Genomic DNA, 22,710 nt, shown 5'->3' with positions numbered 1-22,710 from the left:
TACTGTACAGTACTGTAGGTGTTAGACATGTGGCTACCGCATGCTGCATCAGTCATGCAGTTGTGTAACAATATCACTATTGGATTTGATGTGTTTTGAACTGTTTAAGGTAAGATATCTGTAAACTGTATACAAAAATGGAAAATATGATTTCATTCTCAAGGTTTTATCCTGCAATTTAATGCTAATGTTTGTTAAATTATTGTCTTATATCTTTACTTTGAAGGTCCTCACAAACCTGTTTTCAGTTTGTACACTTTTCAGTTTATGCAGCTTTGCTTCTGTTCCTTTTTTTCTTTCTTTTACCTTTGACTTAACCTTTCCGATCAACTGCGCAGAGTTTTTTTAGTTTCACTTTAATGCCGAAGATGAGAGAAAATCACATCTGAAACAGCGTTTTGAAGATTTCTCACAGTTTTGCAGTCGAGCCTTATAAATGAGGAGCAGTGCACAGATGTTAAAACGCATTTTTATTGGTGACACCGGTTCAGGAAAGTAACTAATAATATCTCAAGCAACTGAAATACACTTTCACTCTTTTAGGAAATTAGTGAAGAACAAGAGCAGGAAGAACACATACAATTTTGCCCACAATTAACACTGTTTTTTTGACAGAAAGCGTCAAATCGTACATTTTAGTGTAAAAAATGTCCTGCTCAGCCTCCGATCGCAATAGTTTGAAATTGTTTTTAGTAGCAGTCTACGACACATACACTTCAAGGGAGAAAAGGGAGGAGAATTAGTAGTTTTTTTAAGGAAAGAAAGAGGACTAGAAAATAGATGAGGGAAAAATTAAGACAGGAGACAAAAACGCAAAATGAGAGCTACAAAATAGTGATAGTTGGCTCGATAAAGAAAAGGTAGGAGGACGAAATCTCCTAGCAGATCACCCTCCTTTCGACTTTCCTTTTGAGTGGATAGGAAATACTAAATTGTCTGTCAATTACACATGGCAGCAGTAGGCCTAGCTATCAAAGCCTTGGGTTCAGACATACAGATCTGATTTCCTTCTCAACATTCTCCCACCGTCTGCCGACTCAGCCTAGATTAGTGTCAAACGTGCCATGATGAGTTTGGCTTGGCCTCTTGTAGTTCGGCCTGCGCTGATATCCCTCGGTACCAATTACTGGCCATTACATGGTTACTGATCTCACTTCTCCCACAACCCCCTGTAGGATTTCAGGAAAGCCTCCTCTGTCTTAGATTTCTTTTCCCTTTTTAACTCTGACTTTGTCTGAACAAAGTGAGTTTAGTAAAGGAGTGCATTGGGCTTTGTCAGTCAGGGATTGTTGAATTTCCTCTCCCCATTTCCCCTCTTTTTTCCCCCCAACAGACTGAGAGGATAAGACGTCTTTATCCATGATGACTTCATGCCCTTGTACATCTGAACCAGATTTTTTTCTGAGCCCGAGTACTTGGATAATTGGTTTCTTGGATAGCACTCTTTCATTTAATGCACCCCGTGTTCTGATGCGAGTCACATTCGGACCACACAAATACACAGTGCGACACAGACACCTAATTAATGGTGACGTAGACATAAACCTCTGTGTTGCTTTAATGATACAATATTTGATTAATAGCCATTTTTTTCCCCAAGGGGTTTAGTGAGTAATGTGATGTTTGGTGAAATAGATAAACCTCTCGCACATAGAGTAACATCTTGACAAAATAGCTAACTCATTTAATGCAGTCTTCTGTTGCTAGAGATCATTCATATAGAGATTCTGCAGTTTGGTTAGACAATGAATTATTGCAGTGAAAATAAGATGAGACATGAGCTTGCTTTAGAGGCGGAAACCTTTGCAGATAAGAAGATGGAAAATTTGGACAGAAGACGGCAAAGGCAAACAGTTTCTACCACTTTTGTGAATAGTTGAAAATATAGTTCAAAGCTCAAATTAGAGTCCCCCCTTGTGTGGTTGTGTATATTGATTCTTGTCTTCAACAATTTAAGTTTTAAAGTATTACCAGACGTTATTTCGAGTTGTTTTTTTTGGTCCGTGTATTGGTTACATATGGTCTTTCTTTGTGACCTGACCGTCATCACAGTCGGCCAGCTTCTTTCAGTGAGAAACGCTCGCGACGCGGTTTTATATAATGGAGAGGCTGACAGCTTCTACAAAGCTGGGCTATGGACGAGGGTTGGGGACCCGAGGCTCGGGAGATGCTTTTGGCTAGTCCACGGCCATCTGGGCTGTGTGTGTGTGTGTGTGTGTGCGTGCATGTGCGTATCTTGTGTGTGTGCAACAACATGCTCTTCTATCTCTTGTGTCTGTGCTTGTGTGTGCATCTGCATCTCATTGCTGGGGACCTTATCTATCCTGACACGGAAATTATGTTTGCATTTTCATTTTCCCAGCCCTGCTGGTCCGTCACCAAACTTGCCCTGACAGCTCCTGTCCACCAGGCAGGCTTGGTTCCCCCCCACCGCCCCCCATACCCTCTGTCCTACGCCGCCTCGCTACGCCCCAGATGCTAGCCAGTTAGTCTGCCGCCTCTGCGGTGCGGGCAGATTGCTAGAGACAGATGCCAGGGCCACTGTGGGTCCCTGTTTGAGGATCTGTGTCATAGGCCAGCCCTGGGCCTTCACTGTGACCTTTACTGCTGGAAGAGACTCTGGGAAAGAGTGGAGAGTGTCAGCAGCTCAGAGCTCAGTTCAAGTGCCCACTGTACCAGTACTTCTATCAGTACCAGTCTTCAGTACCTCCTCAGTCAAGGTCATAAACGGTAATTCCCAGATAATTAATAGTTCTGGCATAAGTGGAGACCTCGGTCAACCCCGTTTTAAAAGAGATGTAAAAGTGTAGCATTGAATGGATGTTTGAAAAATTCCCTTTTTTATAAAAATCTCCATTTGTGCAAGAGATGTGGACTGCATGTAAAGATCAAGTGTCTTTGCAGTTGTGCTTTGTTACCGCGGCTGTTTTGAGTAGCGAGTGTCTGCTGTCTGTGTTTTGGACATCTACATGCACTTAAGTATGTAGTCACTGTCTTTGTTCCCCATGGTGGCTTTATTTGTTCCGACTACAGACCTCACAATGTTCATCATATTTAAATCAAAATGTAGTATATAATGAGTTTTTTTAAATGAGAAACATTACATTGTTGAATCTACCGCTGAAACTGTGCAACCTCAAATTAAGCTTTGTGGATTTTTTCTTTTATAAAATCAGCCATTAGTCTGTCATTACATCTCATTACGTGTTTAGAACATTTTCCTAAAAGCATGGCTCAATCTGAGAACCAGACAGTTCATCTCGTTCACCTATCTGCCTATTTTGTGCCATCATGCCGTCCTTTAATCACCCCCATTAGGTTTTTCCATCATTTTAATTATTTGTACCTTTAATTTTTGGTTTTATGTCCTCATGCCTTTCACTCATGGTACTTCATCATAGTTACATTTCATTTAATTTCCATCCACCGCTCTTATGTTGATGTCTCTATTTCCTAATGTGCCTGTTTCATTACATCCTTTCTCCCCCCGTGTGACCTGCCACTTGTCTTTGCATTCTCCTCAGCCAAATATAAGTATAATGGATATGTCAGATCACGTAAGTGTGTTTCTCTGTCCTTCTCCATACTGCTCCAGCTCTGTGTTTAGACTGTAGACCCCTCACTATGTCATGTAACATAATTAGCACTAATGCTCTGCTTTAGTATTTGCTTTGTTCTCCCTTATTCCTTTAGAATATACTGATGTTGTCTTGTGTCTTATACAGAGACAAAGTAAACTCACAGTTTAACCAGTGTTAAATTCAATGTTTATTCTAACTTAAATAATTTCAACATATGTTGACAGGGAATTAAAGTAATGAGTTCCTGGTATTGATAGCAACTGAAAAGAAATTATTTTTTGTGTTTTGATAATACCATGTAGTTCCATAAAATATTCTTTTTGTATTGTGCTGCATGTAGCAGCAGATGGCGCTACAACACCAGGGAACAGTGGGAGTCAGAAAGAGGCTGGCGTTCGATTCAAAGCTGATTGCAATTTAGGTAAATCTTAAATAATTGCATTACTTTTTTACTCTACTGGTTAAGAATACATTTAGCTTTGCAATGCTATTTCTCACCTCTAACATTTTATATGCATATTTTTTATTCAATGTATTTGTTCTTATCAAGCATATTAACATTGAAGACATTTTTTTTGTTTCCTCTTTGAAATAGTGGCTGCCTCTTAGCAGAACTAAAAGGAACTGCAGCTGTCATAATATCAGTTTTAGTTTTATATTTAAAAACAACAGTGCATGGCATAAAAAGCTTTTTCATGCAGTTTGCGATGCAGATGAAGAACAAAGCTTGCTCATGCAGAAAACACTGTAAAGGCAAAGCCAGCTCAGCTCACATACAAAAGTAAACATTTGCAGTTTGTTATTCCTCTGCCTCATCATCCAGTTTACGTTGGGTCACGACGATCTGATGAGGCTTGCATGTGGGACAGTACCGTCATGTGATTAGCGTTTCGGGAAGGGACAGTTGCCGTCTGGGTTGTTCAGGATGCACAGTGGACCTGCCAGGGCGGGTGAGCGCTCTCTAACGCTGCACCGTGTTTGACAAGGGCCAGATGAATCCAGGAGCTATCGGTGGCGCCCCGTAAATCAAGGAGGCAGCTGACGGCTGGGATAAACGTCTGTTTATCGCCCGGGGCCACCCAAGCATGCTCTCTCCTCCAAACAACCAACCGAGCACCCTTCTACCACAGGGAGGAACAGGGCTCCTCCTCTCCCATTCAACTTTACAGCCACTTCAGTACATGCAAACATACAGGTTGACTCTGCAGCCTCAGTCACATTGTGTGTGTTTGTGTGTGTGTTTGTTGGGACGGCTGGGTGAACATGAGTTGTACATGAGTTTCTACATGAACAGTATTTATTCTCATATTAGACACAGCAGGCTGTCACTGGACATACTGTGATAACTGTCAAAGTTACAGTAAAATATCAGCATGTTTGAGAATAGAGTGACTACAGTTTTGGTCTGGAGTCAAAACCACATTTCTCTATATACATAATCCGAAATGAATCCTTTAAATGTTTAATAATACAACGTTTTTGAATTAGTAGTATTATAAATTATTAGTTCTAGTTTTATATTTGTTGAAGTGAAAGTACTGCTGTGCTACACGTTATGCTTGAAATGACACAATAGCTGATTGGATTTGACTGGCTTTAGCCAAGCTGTGTGTCTCTGCTTTGTTCTACCAGAAAGTGTAGCTGCAACGGAGAAATAAAACAGAGAGACTTCTTATTAATTCATGTTTGTCACAAATGCAAAAGTAAAATGTCACTGTGAACATTTCAGTCAGAGCGTGTGCCAAGTAGATGAGAGATGTTGAAGTTTCAACACCAGTTGTAGAAAAATGAAATGATAAATGATTCCAGCTTTTATGGCATGGATTTTTTGGCTTTCAGAAATTACTTAATCAAAACTGAAATGAGAATCTTTTTCACTGAAATAAGTGTTTGATCCTTATACAGGATTTTAATTAATTATTAGTCTTTTATTTCTCCCGTATTTATTTCAAGTCAGTGAATCCCTTTCTTATTTACTTATTGGCTTGTTAACATCCTATAGTAAAATGATTTCCCCTGAAAATCTCTGAAAAACAATTCTATAATTTAAAACAAATATAACAAAAAATAACTGGTTAGTTTTCTACAATTTGATTACTAACGAATTCATGAGCATTAATACAGGCTTTCTCACACTTTTTATTCTCCATTGTTTGACAGTAATGGATCAAGTTAGACCGTCTTTTCAAAAACGATCAGTTAAAACCACCGGCTGCAACTCCACCTCCATCACCACAAATGCATTCCTTCCCAACAACTTGCACCCCAACCAGGAGCCCCTGTTCAACCCGGGCAAACTCAACATCCCCCTTGTTAATAACCGTAAAGGAAGCCTGCTCCCCATGGGGCGGGGGCCTGGGGCTGACCCCTCGAAACTGCGCCTCAGTATCTCAGGTCCAGGAGACGTGGCGGCCAGATCCCTGGCTGAGAGTCGGCTGAACCGGGCCCGCAGTCTGCCGGTGAAATACCGCTACCACCCCAATAATGCCATGCTGCTCAGTCACAGTAGGCACTGTAGGTTGCCCCCTTAGCGGGATGCATCAGTCAGTAACCCCGCCTGTCCCGTCCTTTCATTTTGTCTTGTTTGCTGCATGACGGTTCACTCTGCTGGAGCTGCTGCTGTTGTTGCTCCTGCTGCTTTGCACGGATATGCCTGCTAGTGCGGTGGCTGCTACTGTCTACAACGGGTGACTTCTAATCTGAGGAGTGCTAAAATGTGGATTTAGAATTGACAAAAAAAGAGTTGCTTATCAGTATTTATTTTCAGAAATGTTGTAGAGCTCTGAGGATACTGAGCTGAAAAATAAGTTTTTAATCATTTACTGTAAAAGATTTGATTACCCAGTGGCTGGAAAGCATTTAATTTTATTGTTGTGGGTGTAAATGAGAAGTGTTATGCTTTTACTGTCAACAAATTTAGTTTAAACCAGGAGGAGTCTGTTTAACAATATGGCGAGGGATGCATATTTTCTGATGTGGTATTTTCAAAGTACATTAGAGAGAGAATTATTTGTAAAGTGGAAAGTGCTTGTGATATTAGCTATTCCGAATGCCCAATTGCATAAAGGAAATGTCAGAGAATGACATTTTATTAGAAGGCAAAGTCATATTTCTTATCTTTTATTAGCAGAATTAGGTGACAGCCTAGGACGGGCGCTCAGACAATAATGAATTTTCCACATGCTTAGAATAGTCACGGCTTGCAGCGTGCACATTGATTTGCACTAATATCATGCTGTGTTATTGATTTCTAACCAAAGGACTAATACGGGTTTGAAGTGACGGTGCACTTGGCATTTGCGCTGGGAGAGTGCAGAGTGGATAAGAGTATCTGGGTGCCTGTCTGAAAGCTCTTGAAACTCGCAGACAGTAGTGAAGATCAGACTACTGTTAGCTCGCCTGAAATCTTCAGACGACTGGGCCTGGCCTCAATCTGGCTGCTCTTTCTCGTCCTCTCTGTCTGTCTGACTGGGACTCAAGCAAAGTTTGAAAAATAGAGTGTTTTTTCCCCCCATTTCTGAACACGGCAAAGCATAGTTGACAAGAAGCTGAACTTCTGATCAAAATAAACTTAAAAAAAAAACATTGTGGCTGTGGCTCAGCGTCCTGCAAACGCTTAGCACCAAAGCGTCAAACACAAAAATGGACGATTAAATCTTGCATAAATAATTAATTTGTCATTTAAACTTTTAAGACTGGTCCTGACCTTCTACTGGAGGATGATGATGTGTATTTATTAGCTGCTTTCAATATTCATAGTCCACTAATTCATGCCCTGTTAGCGTGCCCTGCCCTTAGTGATGTGTGTTGAGTGCTAAGTGTTCTCTTAGCATGGAGGTAGACCTGTAGATAGAACTGGAATGATGTTGTGGGGTTCAGATAGTTTTGTTAAAAAAAATAAATAAACACACTCAAGATCCATCTCCATAACATTTATTTATCTCATTGTCATTGCTTTTGCCCGTGCCCCACTGACAATGACAGTCTGTACCATCACATGGCAATTAATGGTGTAGGTAAGCATGGTCACTCTGATGCAGACTGCTAGAGGTCCAACCATCTGCACATTTTAGCGGGTGTACTGAACAGATGCAGTAGTGTATTACCAAAGGCCCTGTAAAAGTGCACCTCAGAAGAGCAGAAATATGGGGGTTTTGGGATTGTGAGCCTTCTGTAACATTCTCAGCTCGTAAATAGTTTTTTTTCTCCGTGTTTTTTCTCCTGCCTTACACAGATTTACCATTGTCCGTTACTAATGCTTTCTCTATATTTTCTCAATTTGACACTGAATTATTAATTTTCCTTTTTCTTCTGTTCAGTTTTTTGTTTGCAATGATTAATTGATTGATTGTTGGCTATTTAATTTTTTTCATATCAGGTCCAGCACACTTTCCCCAACCGTCTGTCTCTATTCTGACATTCTGTGCATGTGTTTGCAGTCGAAGACGAGCATCCGTCAACTCTCTCGCCCAAAAAAAAGCAGCGCAACGGAGGGATGCGAAACTCACCCAACTGCTCGCCCAAAATGATGAGGTAAGAGACGCCGATTTTATTCTCCTTTTCCAGCACTTCAAATGGGGAGTGAGAGGAAGTCAGATACAGGGAGGGATGGAGGGATGCGTGTGAGAGATACTTTCAGAGGCGGATGCCGCTGATGGTGAGATGATGGGAGTTTGGATGGATGGGAGGGGGCAAATTAGGGGTGGCAGAAGAAGGAGGTAAGAAACTCTGCGAGAGAAAGAGAGAGGAGAAGTGCCCTGTTAGGCAGTGGCTGTTTAGGATGGCATGCTGTCAGCTGTTAATGACAGAGCTGAAATAATATTTCTGTCATGAAAAGCGGCTGTGAGGAGCCGTTTGAAAACTCCTCTGGCTTTAAAGTCCCAGCTGTCACCTCCTCCGGTCTGGTCCACATGTGCTCCTTAAACAATGCTGGCACTAATGACACCAGCAACCAATCAGAGGGACCTGCATGGTTACTTTGCCCTCAGGCTACTCCTCTATTGTGGGAACCCCTGCGAGTGCCGTTTCTGGTACTTAAGGCCATATGTGAGATGTATCATCACAATCAAATATGAATTCAAATATTACCTTCCTTTTATCCTGTCCTGTGGAATTAAATTGCTGTTAATTGATTTTGAAAGATAAAAGGGGTAGGTTTTCGTGCTCCTCTGGCTGCGAGGCGGGGTTAGCAACACGACAGCGTGGAAAATGCAGGGAGGCCGAGCTGTGCGGATTGGGACGGCAGGATGAAGGCATGGTGGGGAAGATCTAACAGGACAGGAACACTCATAGCTACGCTGCCCTACTCTTAATGAGAGTAAGTGTTATGGTTGTCATCTCTGGGACGTTACAATAGGAAAATCGAATGAGAGAGCTGTGTGGTTTTTGTCACACACACTTGTCACTGTTAGTATTTACGCACTGAAGCTGCACTGCAGTAGAAACTCTTTATCTGAATTGTGTGGGAAAAATAAATATCTCCAAATCATATTTTTTGTATAGAATTTAAATCCTTAAAAAATCCATTATATGTACATAGTTTACATAGATTTTATTTCAGCAAATAAGAGTAATATACAAATCTATAGTATAAATAGTTTTAATTTATATCATTTAACTCCTTTAATCTGTTTTGTTTTTGGTTGTTATTTCACTGAAGTGTATTTTCCTTACATTCTACTTGAGTTCTTTGTGTGTTGGTCCTGCTAGTTCCCCTTAGGCAGAGTTCCTCCTTCTGCACTGGCGTGCCTATGTGATTTTGTCCAGTATACTCGTCGGCCTCCCCCTCAGTTCTCCACAAAACAAGCACTTAATAAGCCTTCACACTTGCCGAACCATTAGCCCAACACAGAGTCATACCCTTCAGTCTAGTTTGCAACAGAGCATCGTTTTAGATGCCCTTGCTCAGAGGGAGAAAACGGCTACAAAAACAACTAGACATTGGCACATTTCCAGCTAACTGCTTGTTTAAAAGGCTGTTTAGTTTGCCTAACTTGGAGCACAAAACCTTTTCTTCTCTTCCTTTTTTGCTTAGGAGATGGTCCCTGTTTGCCATGTAATATATGCATCTTTGCTTTGATCTCGCAGTGATAATAATTCTTGCGAGTTATTTACTCAGTTTTGAAAACGCTTCAAAGCGGTGTCAAAGTTTTCTCTGCTTTAGGGGTGCTTCTGTATTCTGCTGGCTCTTGGGTACTGGGATGACAGGTCCTCTGTTATAGGTGTAGATTTTTTTTTTCCCAGTCTTAGCCCTCAGCAAAACATCAAATTACCCATCACAGTCCACAGCCCCCCTTCACAGCTGCCCCCGTCAACATATAACACCATATATATTAAACAGTTGTGCTTTACAAGGTGGATTTTATGCACAATGAAAAGTGATTGTTTGAGGTAGCCTTAGGGATACTTTATTCTACAAGCAAGGAGGGGGGAAACACAGTAGAGAGCCAGCAAGAGAGCGAGCATACGTATCAAGTATGGTTTTTACAGGACTTGCAGCCTGAAGGCCTTTGTAAATAAATAATGATCAACAGATTGGCTGTGGGCTTTTGAAAAGCATGCCTTTGTCAGTTTGCATGATGGGGAAATTTTTCAAAGCAAGAGGCTGCCTTCGTAGTCTGGCAGAGAGGGATTGGGGGAGCACGCCCATCCCCAGCTTGTGACTGCAGAGTGATACACTGGAATAACTCAACTCTGTTTGAAATATATACTGAGGGAGGGAGGAAGAAAGCGAGAGGGTGAGACACTGGAGTGAGACATGCTGTAAGGGAAATATTTGTCCTATATAAAAGTGCATCAGATAAAATACAGTATCTCACCCAGGGAAAATGTTTGCTTTGCAATCCGAGCCGTGAATTTATTCAATTTTGAAATGTAGGGAATGTATTTTTTTGTGGGGAAACTTCTAATAAAGGATAGACTTTTTTAAAGTACAAATTAAAGGTAGAACATTTTTGAAATGTATTTATAAATGGACATTTGTCTTGAACACAAAGGGTGACATTTAATCACACTTTGCACCCTAGCTGAACTATCCCCAGCATGGCTGTTGTTAATTTCCCAGTTGCCAATTCTGACGTGTCGCTGTGCTAACGAGCTGCACTGCCACCGTGGCATTAACACCATTCACACAAACCTTTTTGACGGGTCATGACTGACGACACGCATCCAATCGCAGAAGATGTCACGGTATCATCCGCAGCTGATATCCCTTGGGCGTGGCACCATGGCACACGACGTCACGATGTCTGCTCTCTCCCCGAGTCTTGTGGTAGGTTCAACCTCGAGGCGGGGAGAAGGCAGAGGGGGGAAGGAGGTGTGCGGAGCCTGTGACAGGCTGCCAGTCACGCCGCTGACAGCTCTGTGAAAGATAGCTGTCTTGGCAGAGAGAGCTGGAGCGGCAGCCCGCCTGCATGCGCCAGTCAGCCCCTGTGTGGAGGCGAGCGGAGCTGAGCAGATTGAAGTGACGGGGGCTCTGTGGAGTTGATTGGCGCAACACGCGGCTCTGGATGAAAGATTCAGGCTGAGTGTAAAAACACTAAATGCTGTCAGTGTTATTATCACCTGCACTAACTGATAGAGGGAAGAGAGGTGGAGAGAGAGGGTGGCTAATTGACAGCTTTTTTTTTTTACTTTTACTTTTCCTGCATTGGTATGCAACCCCAATGCCGGCTGAAGGAAGAGACAACATCAAAGCCTTGTCAGTGAATGACAGTGTTGATAGAGGATAGAGAGTGATACTGAGAGAGATGTATGTCAAATTCTTGGGATGTTTTCTCCCATATTACTCAAATGTCAGTCTCTCTGCAGTTTTTCAGTCTGTATAGTGCTGTTCTAACGGGAGGATTTCATTATTTGGGTTGAATTGTAAATAAATTACATTTGCATTGCTGTTACACAAGCGGTGTTTATTGAGGAACGGCGCTAAATGTCTGCAGTTTATACTGACTCTATGTTTTGGATGAAATTTTATGGATTGCCTTTAGAGGAACTGTGAGAACACGTCTTGTAGGATAAATGCGAGAACGAGAGGCGGTATAACAGGACTGACAGGAGGCCTTTCATGGTCAGTGTTACACCGGATAAAACTCAGCAGCCCACTGCGGTGGATTAGCCTGTTTGGTTGTGACATGCTGTTGAAACATTAATGGCCATCAGTTGGGAAAGCAAAATGTGATTGGGCAAATTCCTGAAATATTTAAAATGCGAGCCTGTTGGAGCTTTTACTATTTGCGCCGCATGGCGTCAGGAGCTGGAAGAGAGGGTAAAAGCTGGTAATTGGCCTTGTGTTGTCATGCCATTCAGTCAGTAGCACTCAAGTCTCGCTGTTCTCTGCACCACTGCGAGCACCAGGGTCTTTGAGTTTTCTGATGACTTGACATCAAGGACAAGAAGGAATGGAGGAATGATATGGTAGTTATGGGACCTACTGTATGTGTAGAGCAGTAGAAAGTCTAACACTCTGAAAATGTGATGGACTTTTGATGCATTGTATGAATAGACAGTGTAGATCTCAGGAAACCCAGGTGGTCTTTTGCCCACTTTCATGTTACCACTTCATCCACAAGGCTGCAGTCGTTTTACAAAATGGTCTAACATCAATAAATTGTTTTCTGTTTTCCCAGTCGACACGACCCTCTTCTAATTCCTGGAAATGAACAAATGGAGGGCATGGACATGAACGTGAAGAGGTATGACTCGACAGGGATGTTTCACTGGTGCCCATCAAAAGACATCGAAAAAGTCATCCTGGTGAGTGGGACAAGAAGTGTTTAACTTCAAAACCTCTAGAATATAATAGAATATGCAAATAGGAAAGTTAAAGTAAGTATGCTCGGGAGCCAAAGTTTCCCCTCACTATTGTAATAACACAATCACATACTAATATGTATTGAAATTTCTCTCACTGCCTCTCTGTTGTTTCAAGGTGAGTTTATTGATTTTTTTTGTATATATCCACTAAGGATCTGTGAAGAGCATTTCAACACTCCACGCATGGGTTTGCTCAGATGTTTTATCAAGGCAGTTTGTAAGCATTTATGTTAGTGCACACTTTGTTTGGGCAGGGTTAACCCTCTCCAAATCAAATGTTAAATAGAAGGCGCCGCCATCTATATAGTTGACATTTAAGCATATTTGTTGCTTTAATTATTTAAAGCAGGGATGTTCCTGGATAAGTTTGATCACCAAAATTTTTTCTTGACACACAGATAATGTAAAATGTTTAATCAACCAGATCACAAGCTGAGAGTATGTGCATGTTTACAGCAGTGGTTTTACCTTATGTCTCCAGTAAACAAGGATACAGTTTTAGTTTCAAACCCACTGGGATCATAGTAGCGTTTAGTTTACTTAACGTACACTCAAACTTGCAATCAAATGCACATCAAGCTGCTGCGACAGGCGACAGATCTTGAAAGCAGGGCATTGTTCTTTTTCAACACGACCGTCATACAATAGAGGAGCTTTGTTTATTTATACCTCTCTGATTTATGACAGGGTCCTAGTCATACATACTGTATGTGCCTAAAATCTTACAAACTGCATTTTTCCAGTCTGATTGAATCAGCTGCCCTTTGAAAAAAAAAAAAAAGACCATTTTATGTTTTTGTTCAGTAAACTTCCTTCTTCTTCCAATAAACTGCTTATAAACAGAATAGTGGTTAACCAAACTTCTGTACATGTGTAAATAATTAGTAGAATGTTTTTTTATTGTGGATTAAATATAGAATTCAGCTAAATACTTGGTTAACAAACTATTTAATATGGGTTTATAACAGTTTATAACAGGCTTTTAAACAAAACCAGAATGTGTTGCTTCATGCACATTAACCCATTTTCTGTTAACCGCATCAATTTCTTTCTGTAACAATGTGTTTGTCTCTGTGTGTATCTTCCTCTCTTCTCCATCTGCACTCCTCCTCATCCCTCTCTCTCTGCTCTTCTCCCCCTCCCCCTGAATCCCTCTGTACCCTGCAGACCCGGAGTGAAGCCTCCATGACAGTGCTGAGCGGCCATGTGGTGGTCTGTATATTTGGGGATGTCACGTCCGCTTTAGTGGGGCTGCGAAACTTGGTGATGCCTTTAAGAGCCAGCAACTTCCATTACCACGAGCTAAAGCCTATAGTTTTCGTGGGCTCGCTAGATTACCTGCGGAGAGAGTGGGAGACTTTACACAACTTCCCCAAGGTCTCGATCTTACCTGTGAGTAGACCAGTTCAATAAGAGATGCATTTAAACCAGAATCTGTTAAACTAAGAAGGCATTGGCATTTTGATTTACATGCACATTGAAATCCTGGGAGGGATTGTCAGTTTGATTTGATCACACATTACTCAATTGAATGATCACTCCACGAGAGTGTAGTCAGCCCCCCCACGCCCCCATCCAGAGCAGTGACACATCCTGCACATCCAAAATGGAGTTTATGTGTGTTGCAGCTGCAGTGCCCATCACAGATGGCGTGGCTTGCTGCCTTAGAGCTTGTTAGGCCTGGCTTGACTGATGATCAGAGGAGAATCCCAAACACAGCCCTCAGCACAGGCTAGCCTTTAGATTAGTCCGTGTCTCTGATTCTCCAATGCCCAGTTAGATCAGTGGAATGTCATCGCCTCAAAACAAGAATACTTGTTAACTAATTTCCCAAAGCCCCACTCCGCTCGCTTCTTAAATTTGTTTTTCTCTCCCCCATGTCTGTCTGTTCTCTCTCTCTCTCTCTCTCTGTCCCGCTCCTTCTCTCTGTTCTCCTCACCCTGAAGGGTACGCCATTAAGTCGGGCAGATTTAAGGGCTGTCAACATCAACCTCTGCGACATGTGCGTAATACTGTCAGCCAATCAGAACAATATCGAAGATACCTCACTGCAGGATAAGGAATGCATCTTGGCATCGCTCAACATCAAATCTATGCAGTTTGATGACAGCATCGGGGTCTTACAGGCTAATTCCCAAGGTAAGGAGCGTCCTATTACTCTCTCCATGTGCACTGCTGCCCAAAGGGGACAGGTTGTGGCAGGGAGGAAAAGCAGTAGTCAAAGATGGAAAAAGAAGAGAGGAAAAGATGTGGGGAAGGGGATGAGAAGGGCCACACAGGAGGGATGGATGTAGTTTGTCAAGCACAGAGTCTGCTAAGTGCTCTTAATTGAAATACTCTGCAAGTTTGTGGCGTCTACTGTATAAACTGACTTTACTGTACTCCCGAAGAAGTGCGCACACAAAATGTGTTGATCGCCTCATCGAGCCTTTGAAGAGTGTTTACTACACATGATTTTCTGATGATTTCAGTCTCGTCCCTGGTAATTACATGCTGCTAAACCTCCTTGATAATACTTTTTAATGATGTAATCAACATGACTGTGTCATTTGATGTTGTTCCCCCTGATCTGGTGTCTGGCAGATCGTCTGGAACAGATTGTTGATGTTTGCAGACAAACACGCGAACCTGGCATCCCATCAGGCCTCATCATCATTAAGCAGCTAGTACAAATCACCAGGCAGGCCAATTCAGCTGCTCCTCATTAGTCACAACAAAACAGCGACACATGCACGCATCATGTTTGAATGCGTGCGCACACGTTTTCGCGCACATAACACACACACACACACAGACATCCATGCCAATGCAATCTATCCACGCACAAACCACAAGCAGGTAATCCTCAGTTTATGATTAGCCCAAAAGGCATGACATGCCTTGAGCTCAGTGCTATTTAGTGCCACCACAGCGACTGTTGTAAATACAAATCAAAGTTGAAGGTCCAAGAGGCCGTTATTTTTTAGTGCAGAGCACTTCCACATGTTTTAGGAGAATGCCAATGCTGTTATTTCTCCAGCCTTGAGTGAGTGATGTGCTGTCGATAGGGTTGCCACCGAGGAACAATAAGCAGGGGTAAATCTTAGAGCACGCCGCTCTGGGGAGCAGTATTCACAGAAAGCCACCTCAATATGGAAGCCCACTAGCCTATATCCTCTCCCAGGGTCGATGGATGGAGCCTATTGTCATCAATAATTGGGTCTTACATCAACCACCCATTTCAGTGATAAATACTTCACTTTAAAAAAACACACACACACACACACACACCCCACAGTGACATGCAATCATGCATACACAGGGAAAACACACGCGCATACCCAGACGCTGCTATTGTATCATAGGTATTGCTTTGGGGATTCCTTCCTCCTAGCGATGCTCCCATTCAGACACTGTCTGTGGAATTTAAAACAAGAAGGTGCAAATGAATAAGTAAACATGCGCTTTCCTGGGGGAGAGCTTCTCACGGCTGCTGTAGCATGTAGTCAACCACAGAGCATGGCTGTGCCCGGGGGGCTACAGGGATAAGGGGGTACGTAACCCAGATCTCACTCTGTCTATTGTACATTGTAGCTGCACAGACGAGGTTGCAGCCTAACCGTAGCAACAGCCAGCTAGAAGAGGAGACATATAGTGTGTGTGTGTGTGTGTGTGTGTGTGATCAGGCTGGTGTTCAAACTCTGGCTTCTTTATTTTAGGCAATAAGGAAATGATTTGTTAATTGCCTAAATGTAACATTTCAAGTATATACTGATTTATGAAAGCCAATTCTGATAAAGATTAAATAATTCAATATATCCTTAATTAAAGCTTCAGTAGGCAGAAGGTTTTTGGCATCATTGGGCAAAAATTCCATAATAACCGTTCAGCATATTGTAATTCAAGTGTTCTGAGAGAAAACCATACTACTGCTGCTTTAAGAGGATTCAAGCAGCATAATTGTTAGAATTGTTTGCCTACGGCCTTAAGGTTTAATTGCATAAAGAGATGAGGCTGTGCAATTAATCAAATTTCAATTTCTATTACGATTTTTGGCCTCCCAACGATTCTGAAAACAAGTAAATCGACATTAACCGATTCTCGTGCCGCATTCCGTTTCACAATGACGCTCTAGTTTTGTCTTGTGTTTTAAATCCAGCGCATCCCTTTCCTTTACAGCGGTGCGCTTTCGCCCTACTCGGCGGGTCAGGGATGGCCTCTCGGTGTGGGAGTATCCCCTTGTGGGAACTCTGAATGGAGCTGGTTGGCCAACACCAGGCGTATTTCCTCCGTGGTGGTGCACTGCAACCGACTTTAGGTCGGCTTGGAAAGGCCCGTAGTGAAGGTGGTTCTTAACAGCACCCCTCACCCGGACCTCGCTGCTTAGGGCTCGCTACGCCTTCTCTCCCTGCGGGGAGGGACAGGAATCGACTGTCAACCGGGGCGGACTGTTCTTACCCGTCTTGAAACACAGACCCCGTCACGTTTACCATGCTTTGAGGGTGTGACTTTTTTTGGCCGCGTCCTCACCATTCATATCTGTACAACCAACCTGTTTCTGATTAAATTGTTAACAAGTGAACAAAGTTCTTCATAGATAGAGCCTCTAAATGTTGCTCTCAAAGTGCACCAGATTGATGCATTTAACTTTAAAATGTAAGCTACAAAGTTGTCTTTCTAAATGCATGATATTTCCAAAGTCAATGAGTAATCATGTTTAGTATTCGTGATCTCAATATTGCCCAAATAATCTTGATTATGATTTTTGCCATAATCGAGCAGCCCTATAAAGCGAAACAGGAATATGTTGTGTCATAGACATATATTCTTGCATAGATTCAGAGGATTACTACGATCAGGGAGATAAACACATTTTTGCTCTTCTGGTTTTGCAGTACTCTGTCTCCGTCTTGAGAAGACAGAGATGTGGTACAGCTCTCTGTTTGGAGCTCACCAGCTCACACTGCAACTTTTGAGCTGTTTGTAACCTAACAGGTTTTGAAAGCAGCTCAGCAGCAGGCCTCATGTATCGCTGTTCTCCAGTCACTTTCTGCTGTACACACTGCGCAAAACGGAAGCTGTTCTTCTACAGCTCCGTACTGTCTTCATGTTCACTATGATTCAATAAGAGCAGTGTTTTTAGAGGCCGTATCCAAAAACTTGCTGTCACTCTCCAGTGGAGTAAACATCATCCTTTATGGACATCGACAAAATGATGTTTGCACCGTTGGAGCTCGTGCTCCCTGGTTGACTCCAAGTGTCAAACCTCTGCTATTTCCAAGTTCAATAATTGGTATAACAAGAGTTATGATTACCCATGCTTCAGTTCAGTTTGTGCTTCCTGCTGTGTACTAAACTATTTGGCGTCTTCTCCGTTGCAAAGGGCTGGAAGATCTCTTTTGTAATGTAAGCAGCTCATTGAGTTTCTTGACAGGAAAGGCGCACACAGTCTCACATATACGTAGAGAATTTGCAATCCTTTTAAAACTTTGTGACCTGAATATATTCCCTGCATTATGTTTCCTTGGTGGTGGCACTCTAAGCTGGCGTTTTTGCTGTAGTCAGCACTAAATGATGGATGTCAAAACACAGTTGATGCATTATGCATATAGCATTACAGATTTAAGGTGTTTACTTGTCACTTTGAGGAAATGCAAAAATGTGAAGTCATGTGAATTCATACTCCTGTCACTTGCACTTGTGTTTCATGATCCCGAGCCTGCGCCATTTCCGATAAAAGGTTTTCAGGATCCACTTCACCAATTTTATTGTAACAAAATGAACAACATATAAAATTTATGTCCGCCCCTTGATGGAGGGACGTGAATGCTAAATATGTCTTAGCTGACCCCTAAAAGCACAGTATCCGTATTGCAACTTTTAGGCAGGTGCCTTGCTCACTCAGCCTTCCCCTCCTCCTCCTTTTTTTTCTGTCAATCTACACATTTGAATGACACAGAAAGCACACATGAACAACTTCGTGCTGAGTGAGCTGACATGCACTATGTATAATGGTATTGATACAGAGTTCCAGGTCACCTCCTCGTGCTTATGATACATTTGCAGTAAACGCACTTATGAGACATGCAGGATTTTGCTTAGATTGTGTTTTTCTTCACTTAAAAAAAAAAAAATGCAATATGCAGTACTGACCACGAAGCCAAAACACAGTAACACATTTTAAGACAATGATTTAAGATAAGAAACTGACTTTTATTCATCTGTTTTATCAATTATTCTGCCATAGAAATGCATAATTTCACTTCATATTTGCAAAAGGCTAACTACCAAACAACAAAGAGCTGTAGCAAGTCAAAGCTGGCTAGCTAGCTAGAGATAGCCACAGCTAGCCTTAGCTAAAGCTAAAACTCAAATTGCTTGATCTTTCCCCAGCTGTTATTAAAATATCCATTTTTATGAACTGATATCTTGATATTCATCTTGACATCTTGGAATAAGACAGTTTAAATTTATTTCATTTTAAATTAATTTATCATAATGATTGAACATAAATATTAATAGTAGGACAGACCAGACAGGAACACAGTAAAACAGAGGTACATTTAAATCATATTAACTTTGATAATACAAATAAAGTTTTCTTAAAAAAAACAACTACTAGTTAAATGGACAGGAAAGCTGAAGGAAAACATTTTGTAGGTAGATACTGTATTTGACATGGTGCAGTATCTGTATTTTTAGGTATTATGTAGGTTCTATGTCAATGAATTTCGGGGTAGAAAAAAGGCAAAAGAAGACAACAAAAGATCTGTTATGCATTTTGTGACTTTTTTTCTCATACCCACTGCTTCTGTAGTTACTGCTCTCTTCTTAATGTTATGTTATTTGCTGATTTCTATAAATCTGTTTGTGTTGTTCAGGTTTCACGCCTCCTGGAATGGACAGGTCATCTCCAGACAGCAGTCCAGTACATGGCTTTGTACGTCAGGCTTCCGTCACCAACGGATCCAACATCCCCATCATCACAGAACTAGGTAAAGCTGTTTACACCCCACCTCAAATGCAAACATTGCATGTCATACCCAATAACCTTGGATCAACTCATTACTCATTGGCAGACACATAGAGCTGATAATTCAATAATCCAAGACTTAAAACGTCATGCTGCTACCAAAAGTTCCCACTCATTCAAGGTCAAATGGACTGGAGGAATGTGAGGTGAGGAATTTTTGTTCCCTTTCATGGTGCTGATAGCTTTGCCCAACTCAAGTTCATATTTGTATGTGAATTATTGGATCTGGTTAGCTTTTTTGTCAAATGGTGATAATGTTCGCTGCAAGCACTTTGCTCTGAGGACAGTGTGGACAGCTGTAACTTGAGCATGTCAGACAGGCATTTTGAGGACTAAAGCTACATGTCCTGCAATTTGTCCACTAATGCACAAGAGAAACTCAGCCTGATGGAGAGGGTGAGAGAGGGGAAAAAAGGGTAGAGAGTGAAAAGGTAGAGGGGGGTAAAAACTGCCTTGGTTGCAAAATGGGTCCATTTATTAATAACAATGGCAGTGGCTGTATTCCCACTGGTGGTGGGGACTCATGAAACTTTCAGATCTCTGAGGGGCCTTCTAAAGCACCAGAGACTGGCTACTCTGTCTCCCCTGACCCAATTAGGGAGCAATGGAGCATGAGGCCAGCTAAGAAAAGGCCAGAAAGAGAAAGGAGCTACCTAATGTTACTTGTAACCGGGCCAGCCATTACCTGCAGAGAGGCACTCCCATTAGACTGCTGACCACATACGTAAGCATCAAAGCTCGATGCTATCCACGTTGGAGTCGTCGGTTGCCGTCCTGGACTCAAACTCTAGAAGCTCCAGTGTTATGTGCAAAGGCGAGAGTGGCTGTGTGTCTCACTGGGACCGTATACTGTAATTACATTGTCATATGTTCAGTTTACAGTGCCAGGAGCAGATTAAAGTCTAGTTGGAACGTAAAAACACAGCTCATCTGAGTTGCATGATCAATTTTGCTTGCGCGGCGGGTAAAGTAGGTATGTTTATGGATAAGACCATGTTTATCCCTTTCACCTTCCTACCGTGAAATAATTTGTTGTTGTTGTAGTGGTATGGCGGTGTGACAGCTCTGGCTTTGTATCTACTGTGCACTGTAATCCAGGGTGCTTTACTTTTAGATACCGGACAGCCATGAATGCCTCGGGAGTAAATCCCGAGGTTGACACGAGTAGTCTGAGACAGCGAAATGCCTTTATTGCAAACTGTTTCAATAACGACACCGTTTCTCCCCTCCCCTGCACTGTCTCATCACCATTAGCTAAACCTGGCAAACTACTGCCATTGGTTTCACTCTGTCAGGAAAAAAAAAGTGGGACCAACATACAAATGATAACAGAGCTGGGTAAGCCGAGCCTTTGTCCTCTGCTGCCGTTCGTTCCCTCGCGCCGCCGCGCTGCTCCTCATCAGCTTGTCTTGATTTATCTGGCTGCAGTCAAGGCCCCCGCTGCTCCCATGGCTTCACTTTGAACACATTTTTATTCTTCGTTCTGGTTGAAATTGACTGTCTTGTTTTGGCCCCCTTTTAATGATTTTTTTTTTTTTTTTTTTGTTTTGGGGGTATTTTTTTTCCCTCCAGTTGCGTTAGCAGAGCATCTCTCGCCTTTTGATCATGCTCAGTCTGTCCTTGTGGCTGTTTTCATACAGTAGCAACACCGCCTCTGCCCCTCACCCCCCATCCTCCTCCAAACACACACACACACACACACACATCCAACCCCCCCCCTATTCACTCCTTTGGCCCAGGCCTGTTTGCATCAGCCCCTTGTCTCTTTGACTGACATTTCTGTTCCACAGTGCAGAGGAAGCCTGGGAAGAAATCAGATTTGGAAAACAAAAAAACTCAAGATCAAACCATCTTTTAAGCTGTTTATTTATTTTTTAAATTTATTTTCCAGTTTCTTTTTTTCTCCTCCAGACCATATCTCTGAAGCTCAGATATCGGAGGAGTCAAACAAAAACTTGTGTGATGCTCGTTTTTCAAGTAACGCTGGTTCATAGAGCCTTCACTGCCCACTGCTGCTAGAAACACTAGCACTATAGGGAGCACTTTGTGTTTTTAACTCTACCGATATACACGAGACAAAAAATATCTTTTTCATTTCAGTTTTGGGTTATTTTCATTAACACTGTGCCATTTAGTTCATTTAGCAGAATTGATTTATTATTTAGCATGAGATTAAATAAAAGGTGTGTTGTCACCGGGCTTTAATTTGACTTTCAGGGTTAAAGGTAAATATTCAAGATGTATTTCTTTAAAGGTGATGATGTGACATCACTCATCACAGGAAAACTCTGAAAAACATAGCATGAATTTATAAGTGCATGGTTTTCTCATGTGACATTAGCCATTGTTGAAGTCTCACTTTGTACGTATTTACTGGATGCATCAAGAAATACCTATATGCTGTGTTTTTTTCAGAGAATATAATCATATTGTAATCTTTACGCAGGCTACACAGTCCACAGACTGGTCACTGTCTCTTGACTGAAAATGTGTCTGTTTGTTTGTGTTACAATATATCAAGATACAGTGGCTACTGAGGTACTAATGCAGGATAGATGTATGGTTTATTCAGAATCGGGGACTTCTACAATGGTTATCACTGTGTATGCATAATATACTTAGATATTTTTCTCCTTAAGTTGTGGTGTGTCTTAATGTATTTATTGCACCCTGCATGTGATATACAGTTGATTTAATATTCAAATTGCTGAATCATTTTTTCAAAAAGTCCAAAACACTTTTTTCACCTTCCAAACAATTATATAGTACATAAACAAAAAACAAATTGCAGATAACATATTTAGTGTATTTTCAAACTGTCTGAAAAGTAATTCAGTCGACAGTAATTAATGGGTAAATCAAAAGCATGTCAATTGTTTGGAGAAGAAATAAAGTTTTAATTTTGTAGCTAAAAATAAGTGTAGAAGCAAAATATAATGTGCATCTAATGTTGCATTATATTGCAAGCCTGGATCAATACCCAATATACCTGAGACGTTTCTGTTACCATGACATATTCAAATATTTTAAAATATAACTTAAAATAAACAAAGATGTCTTTATTTCTGAACTCTCAGGTGTGTTGGTGTCGGTGTGTGTGTGTGTGTGCGTTTGGCTCATGCATCTTCACAGTGCCCGTCTCTAACTCCCTCCCTCCCCTCTCTCAGTGAACGACTCAAACGTTCAGTTCCTGGACCAAGATGATGATGACGACCCAGACACAGAGCTGTACCTCACTCAGCCCTTCGCCTGCGGCACCGCCTTCGCTGTCAGTGTACTCGACTCCCTGATGAGCGCGGTGAGTTC

The 22,710-nt window shown here is 41.8% G+C and overlaps 1 protein-coding gene and 1 long non-coding RNA gene across 28 annotated transcripts in view; one reads left to right on the top strand and one right to left on the bottom strand.

The window, feature by feature from the left end:
- kcnma1a (potassium large conductance calcium-activated channel, subfamily M, alpha member 1a) overlaps positions 1-22,710 on the top strand; it is a 186,242-nt gene that overhangs the window by 149,193 nt on the left and 14,339 nt on the right. For 14 of the 27 annotated variants that reach the window (XM_037783230.1, XM_037783219.1, XM_037783217.1 and 11 more), the window contains 6 exons: positions 8,021-8,114; positions 12,206-12,332; positions 13,560-13,784; positions 14,339-14,531; positions 19,253-19,366; positions 22,572-22,702. In XM_037783230.1, coding sequence (XP_037639158.1) covers positions 8,021-8,114; positions 12,206-12,332; positions 13,560-13,784; positions 14,339-14,531; positions 19,253-19,366; positions 22,572-22,702 — 884 coding nt within the window. Of the gene's footprint in view, positions 1-3,524; positions 3,558-3,921; positions 4,003-8,020; positions 8,115-12,205; positions 12,333-13,559; positions 13,785-14,338; positions 14,532-19,252; positions 19,367-20,658; positions 20,743-22,571; positions 22,703-22,710 lie in introns of all 27 variants that reach the window. The other 13 variants (XM_037783207.1, XM_037783210.1, XM_037783205.1 and 10 more) reach the window with 4 other exon arrangements.
- LOC119496120 lies at positions 400-16,957 on the bottom strand. The gene is made up of 3 exons (XR_005208640.1): positions 16,947-16,957; positions 8,974-8,978; positions 400-518 (listed from the first exon to the last, which is right to left on the bottom strand). It is a non-coding gene; the product is annotated as an uncharacterized LOC119496120 (long non-coding RNA).

The sequence above is a fragment of the Sebastes umbrosus genome, chromosome 10 (genome assembly GCF_015220745.1).
Source record: "Sebastes umbrosus isolate fSebUmb1 chromosome 10, fSebUmb1.pri, whole genome shotgun sequence".
Classification (NCBI taxonomy): domain Eukaryota; kingdom Metazoa; phylum Chordata; class Actinopteri; order Perciformes; family Sebastidae; genus Sebastes; species Sebastes umbrosus.
Note: the sequence above shows the minus strand (reverse complement) of the source record. Positions and strands in the feature narration are given on the sequence as shown.